The sequence below is a fragment of the Montipora capricornis genome, chromosome 14, assembly GCF_036669925.1.
Source record: "Montipora capricornis isolate CH-2021 chromosome 14, ASM3666992v2, whole genome shotgun sequence".
Lineage (NCBI taxonomy): Eukaryota > Metazoa > Cnidaria > Anthozoa > Scleractinia > Acroporidae > Montipora > Montipora capricornis.
Window position 1 is genome coordinate 40,689,301 of NC_090896.1, and position 6,583 is coordinate 40,695,883.

A 6,583-nucleotide genomic window follows, 5' to 3' on the forward strand; every position below is an offset into this window, starting at 1 on the left:
ACTGAGGTAAAGTGAGGATCACAAATTAACCTAGGTTAAAAAGGATTCAACCTGAGAACGGATTTTACCTACAACACACATGCCTTTCCGCCTTACGAAGCTGCAGATTATCGACACGCTCAGGTCACAGTTTTACATGTAGTGTAGGGTTAAGTACACACATTTACATATGTTAGGGTTGTTTTACATGTAGGAGGATTTGTTAATTTTTGTTGTTCTTGTTTTGGTGTTTTTAAGATTATGATCCTTGCAACAATGCAAGCTGCAAGTATCACAGCAAACCAGTGGCGTTATCTCCCCAACGGTGCAATTGTGTCTGTGAAAGCAGCTGTCCATCTTATCAAGAAGAGATGTGTGCTTCTAATGGTCGTACATTCAGAAACTTGTGCTTGCTGCAGAAAGAGATTTGCGAGATGCAGGCCAACTACACCCACTATCACCCTGGAAGTTGTGCAGGTACATAGGTGTCTTCAGGGTTTATGAGCAAGAGCTAGTGAACATGCAAGGACTTCTGTACATCCTAAATCTCACAAAAAAAACTTCCTTTTAAATGAAGCTTAAGATGGCTCAAGGATTCAAGAATAAAGTCAAGGAAATTTCAAGGATTCCTACTATTACTACAACTGCTACTACTACTACTACCACCACCACCACCACCACCACCACCTACTACTACTACTACTACTACTACTACTACTACTACTACTACTACTACTACTACTACTACTACTACTGCTACTGCTACTGCTACTGCTACTGCTACTGCTACTGCTACTGCTACTGCTACTGCTACTGCTACTGCTACTAATACTGCTACTACTACTACTACTACTACTACTACTACTACTACTACTACGATAATGATAATGGTGATGATGATAAGGGTAAGATTCTCAAAGAGTATTACAGATGCGTGTGATATAGATTGGTGTTATGAAGTGAACTTAATGCAGAAAACAGATTAAGGGCATCAACCAACACCCACTGGTGACTTAACAGCTTTAACGTTATTGATTGGATGATTAGTTTACAATGCATCATATGCACCACCCAGCCTAGAGCCGGCGTGGAGAGGCTATATGTACAACAGGGGACTGGAATTAGAATATACACTGTACGACAACAATGATTGGCCTTTAAGTGCACCTTGAACACAGGACTGACAATATGATGCAGTTGGTATGCAAACATCATCAAAAGAAGATACTGAAGTTATACTCATCTATACTCGGTTGTGAAAGAGACTTTGTTAATAACCAAGTTACTCTTTTCTTTTTTTTTTTTTTTCTTGTATTTCATAGGTTTTCCTTTGCAGAAAGGTAGACATCAGTTCAAGAATCACCCTTACTGGGCAGAAGATCAGTGTGAAACCATTCAGTTTGAACCATTCATATTTTACCCTCATCAAAAGATCTTCATACAGCTTACTGTGAATCATATGAACTACTCTGACCCAGCATATGTCCATGAAGCCACCACTCCTTGGGTTGAAAGTGTGAACAGTACTCAATTCACTGCATGTGTGACCAGAGCAGGAAGAAATGATTATCCATCAGATAGCTTTGCTACTGTAGACTGGGTCGCTTATCAGGGAGCTCCTCCCGGTGGAATTGCAGGCGAGAAAAAGTTTTCTCGTTGGTGGACTGGAACTAGTTGTCAGACTGTCACTTTGCCAAGCGTAAGTAAACTCAGTTCATTGATGTCTTTTATCCAATGTTTGTCACCTTAGCAGTCTAAAAACCTAAGCGTTGGATTTAGATGTTTCCTTTAATTTTTAAATTATTAGGGGAAATTCTCTTCACAACCAACTGTCTTCATAACAGCCGAGCACTATAGATCAAGCCTGAAGCATGATGCAGCCAGTGTCTGGTTAGAAGACGTATCTGCACGTTCGTTTAAGATTTGTACCCGAGAACTGCAGAACTTTGCAGGAGTTCACGATGGCATTTCTGTGGTGAGCAGTGCGTACTAATTTTGTGATTTAGTGATGAGCTATCCCTTTTTGTAAAGATGTTGTTCTTTAGTTAGACTCTATGTATAGGTAGACTAAGCCTTGTCGCAAATGGAGAAAAAGATTCCGTTTCTTCCGTTATTAGCTTTTCGTTCTCGTTCCACAAAAGAGAAACAATAATAAAAACAGGAACAAACAATGAAATTTCAGAATTTTTTTATGGTTACAATTTCATTAGTATCAGGAAAACTATCGCGTTTTATACTGTTATCAAAATCACGAAAACCGTGAGCTGTCCTCTTCAAGTCACGCTTAATCGAATTTTTTTTTCAAGCCACGCCCAATCTTTTGTGACACAAGCTCGTGGCTGGGACCTTGAATAAGTTTATATTTAGGGGCATCCAACGTCTGAATGTTTTACAATTTATCCGAATCACCTAAAAAGGTTACCACAATGCTTGCATAAACCATCACATGAGTATTCGATCGCTAAGTAACCTCTGTGCATGCTCAATACAGCGAGTTTCGATCCACGGCAGAGGTCTCTTTTCCCGTACTCGTTATCACAGCAAACGCAAAAGGAAATACACCTCTGCTAGCAGGGAAGTTCTAGGGGCTCGTCAGGTCTGTAGAAATTTCTAGGTGGCTTTTTTGCCTCGTCTGAAAGTTCTATCAGTCATGACAGGTAATTTCATTTTAGACCGTTCCGACCTTATTGCAATGCCGATGATCTTGGCTTAAGACACATTTTGCAGACTGTCCGTTGATTTGTATATATGTAATAGCATGGGCTCGAGGATAATTAAAGATTAATTTCACGCGTATTTTTATAGTTTTCACAAAATTGCCCTAGTGGCACATTCCGATTACATGTTTATTGCATAAACGTGCAAACTTACAGTTCAATTCCGCAACAAATGAACACTTTAGTCTTAAAATTTCAGCAACACGCTTTCATTTGGTTAATTAAGGTCAATTCGATAAATCGTTGCTGTCAACAGAAATAATTATTATAAGCATATTATTTGTGGATAAAGATTCTCTTGTAACCTCGCTTGCTCTGGCTGAGCAACTGTTAACCAATCAGGCCCCATTTGTTCAAACGATGGATAGCGCAATGCACTGGATAAATCACTATGCAGCGGATAAACACTAACAAAACCAATTGAGTTATCCAGTGGATAGTGATTTCTCTGGTGGATAGCGCTATCCATCGCTTGACCAACTGGGGCAAGGACGCTTGCTTTGGCTGCGCAACTGTTAACCAATCAGCATCAAGTAATTTTGCGGTATCCGTGTGATAAACGAGAGAATCCAAGGTGGGAAAGTGTCTCCTAATACGAACCATGATTTTTTTTGCATTCTGACAGGTAATGGAAGTAAATTCGAGCATAAAAACACTGAGTTACTTATTGGTTTGTTTTTCTCCTCAGAATTGGTTGGCGTTCGAGACCTTACACAGACCGTTGTTTTCAGAGCACGACAATGTCAGCTTTCCAAATGGGATCTTACCTTCCAAGAGTAACAATTTCGCGTTTTGCCAGGTGTGGAAATGTAACAATGATAAAAAAAAAAAAATGCCCCGAAGAGGGCAAAGGGTTACCAATCCCATTTCCATGTGTCCATTTCCTTGCAGATTACATTTATTAGTGTCCAAATCTCACTTGCCATGTCATATTCCTATTTTTCACTTTATTCCTAAGAATCCGAGCTGCGATGACCAAAATTTTAAAATCACATTTCCCATTGCAAGAGATCCTGATAACAGTACGAGTTTTCTTGCAGTGATAAACATAATGACTTAATTTGTATATCGTCATCCTTAAACACTTAATTTTTAGAAAAACAGTAATCACTTGAGTGGACTTCGTCATCAGTACGGTTGTACGGCCACAATCAAAATTTTCAAAATGACCATCTTCAAAGCCATTCTATTTGGATATGGAAGCTTTTGTCTTAGTTCAAATATAATCTCTCAGAGGCGTCTCCGCATGTGCCTCATAATTACAAAAGCAGCACATTCCTCTTCTTTGTTTAAAAGTCTCGGACAAATGAAACGAGAAAGAACCAAACATTTCATGGTACCAAGAGTCGATAACAAGCGCAAAGCTCTTGAATTTCAATGGATTTTGATGCGTAACCCTTGTCGAAAGTGAAACTCTGTAATTATAAATGTGGTAAACATCTATAAACTGACTTGATCTGATTTTTTTAGTTCAACTGCGAAATGATTGCGATGGGTAGTGGTACTGATTTCGTTAATTGGAGATTAACTTGTTTGTTAATTTAACGGTTTTATTTTCGCCAGAAAGACTCTGCACTTTGCAATTGACTCGCCATGAGAGGAAGAAATTTAATTGAACACTACCTGTTGACAAAGATACCGGGTTTATTTTGTGATTTACAGAACGTGAATTTTACACGGACGTACAATAACCACCCAATAGTAATACTTACAGCCAAGCATTCTAGCGGAGGAGGGAATGCATCTCCGGATTGCAACGGAATTGTCAGCTGGATTGAGGTAGAGATTTAAAATGCTTGTGGGTTTCCTTGGAAGAGAGAATAGTGAAAAAAGCAAGTTGGGTTGTCTACAATTGCTCACAATAAGAGAGCCACACACTATCAAAGATAATAATAATAGTTTGGAGAATTTCCCTTTCTCACTGCAGTTGAAATTCAAGGCTTTCCCAGGCGCGAAACCCCGGAAAAGGGGTCTATTGTTTAGCCATGACAAGCCATCTTGGAAACATTAACTTGGAATCATCAACGCTCGCACGAAACTGGTACCTCTCCCAAACCGCATGTGTCATTGAAAAAGAAAGAGAGTCATAGGCTCCTGCCCTGGGCTGACTGATTCGTCAGTTGTCCTCTCCTCGTTGCCTAGCAACCAGTCTATTATCTTTCCCACGAGCACATTACACCATTAACATCAATAGCTACACACCATACTTTGGTTCTTAAGATTTGTATTCAGTTCTTTGTTTGTCAGGGTAAGAGGGAAAAAAAAAACCGCGAGCAAATATGAAACTATCCGATCACCTTTTGTAAGTTGTTATATTTGAAGTGTAGTCAGCCATTCTCAATCCATAGCCTATCGTGTTCCTTGATTGACTGTAAAAGGGGGAAGGGTGAAAGAATTCGTAATGTATCAAAGATGTTGTAATATCTTCGCATCCAGGGCACACCAAAACAAATGGAAAGGTCTTGAAAACGACGCTGACATGTTATACGCAGTGCATTTCGCATTTTGAGTCACTTTTGCTTATTGTTCTTGTTTTTCCCTTAAGTTCATCAGCAACGCAAGATTCAGAATCTGCGTCAAAGAGTTATTTGTTCAGCGGTTTGACCCACTAACTGTGTCGTACGCGGTGTTAGCAGGTAAATAAGTAAATTTTGTGTCATTTTACCATTTTAGTCGCCCCTTCTCGCTATACAACATAACGTTAAACGAAATATAATGAAATTGCAGTCAAAGAAATTTGCATAATTACTATAAGAAATTTTAGACACTGACTTTTTTGAACGTCAAATGACGTTCACTTAAAACTTGATAACGACGTTTCGACCGAAAATGACCGAAGGTTTTCGGTCAAAAAAATGTTAGCCTGAATAGTTTTCAAATATCCAATTCGCAATCCATTTTAATCTTCTCCAATTTTTCCCATCTCTGCCTCCTCTTGTATTTGCTGTTTTATTCAAACCTTCCTTCAATGTTCTAAGCAGTTAGTTTTATGTTTCCAGTCGGTGAATTTGACTAAATTGCGTGACAGATCCCCTTTAAGGTGCAGTGTCACGCTATTTTAGTCAAACTTCGAAACACTAAAAGACGTCAATGAAAATCACAAAATAATCCTGTAGTTTTGTTGCCGATGACCGTTGAATTTCACTGAAGCTATTATTTGTTGTTTGCAGCCAAGGATGGAGAGGATGGAAATTGATTGAAAATTGAAAAAAACTGGCCTTTTTTTTTCAAGTTTTGAGACAGTGTTTTCACAAAGACACCAAAAATTAAATACGAATAGTCTTTGTGCCATAAATATATTTCAAATCTGGTCAGTGGGTTGTCAGGAATGTTGTATGTGTGAGCTAAAGTACTAATTTAGATTTTTACCCATTTTTGACCTAAAACTGCAAATTTAGCATGACCGTGCCCCTAAAAAAAGGGGGATTTGTCAACACTGAACGTATCAATTTTTGTTTTCATTTTCAGATATCTGCCCCGATGACTGGATGTATTTTAAAGGTTATTGCTACCAAAAAATATCATCCTGTGATTCCTGGAGCAATGGCCAGAGTAGGTGTGCCACAGTAGGAGCCAACCTCCCCAGTGTTCACAACCAAGAAGAAAATGTCTTTCTGCAAAACTTACACGACGGAGAAAATGGTTGGCTCGGTTTGTCTGACATAAATAGTGAAGGAACGTTCGTTTGGAGTGATGGAACTAGATTTGACTTCCATTACTGGGCAACGAATCAACCCAATAACTTCCGTAATGAGGATTGCGTGCACACCCTTGGCTCACTTCAGGCTCACAAATTCAAATGGAATGATGTCAACTGTTCAAGCTGCCATAAGTACAGCTGTAAGAAAGGTATGAAGTTAACATGAAGTGATACGGCTGAGAGCTAG

At 39.1% G+C, this 6,583-nt stretch overlaps 1 protein-coding gene across 1 annotated transcript in view; it reads left to right on the forward strand.

Moving 5' to 3' along the window:
- The first annotated feature begins 241 nt into the window (after positions 1–241).
- The window catches only part of LOC138032777 (uncharacterized), a 12,780-nt gene continuing 6,438 nt past the window's right edge, over positions 242–6,583 (forward strand). Inside the window, exons 1-7 of the mRNA XM_068880502.1 lie at positions 242–456; positions 1,302–1,678; positions 1,787–1,954; positions 3,385–3,495; positions 4,359–4,475; positions 5,242–5,332; positions 6,165–6,545. Coding sequence (XP_068736603.1) covers positions 351–456; positions 1,302–1,678; positions 1,787–1,954; positions 3,385–3,495; positions 4,359–4,475; positions 5,242–5,332; positions 6,165–6,545 — 1,351 coding nt within the window. The 5' untranslated portion in view covers positions 242–350. The remainder of the gene's footprint in view (positions 457–1,301; positions 1,679–1,786; positions 1,955–3,384; positions 3,496–4,358; positions 4,476–5,241; positions 5,333–6,164; positions 6,546–6,583) is intronic.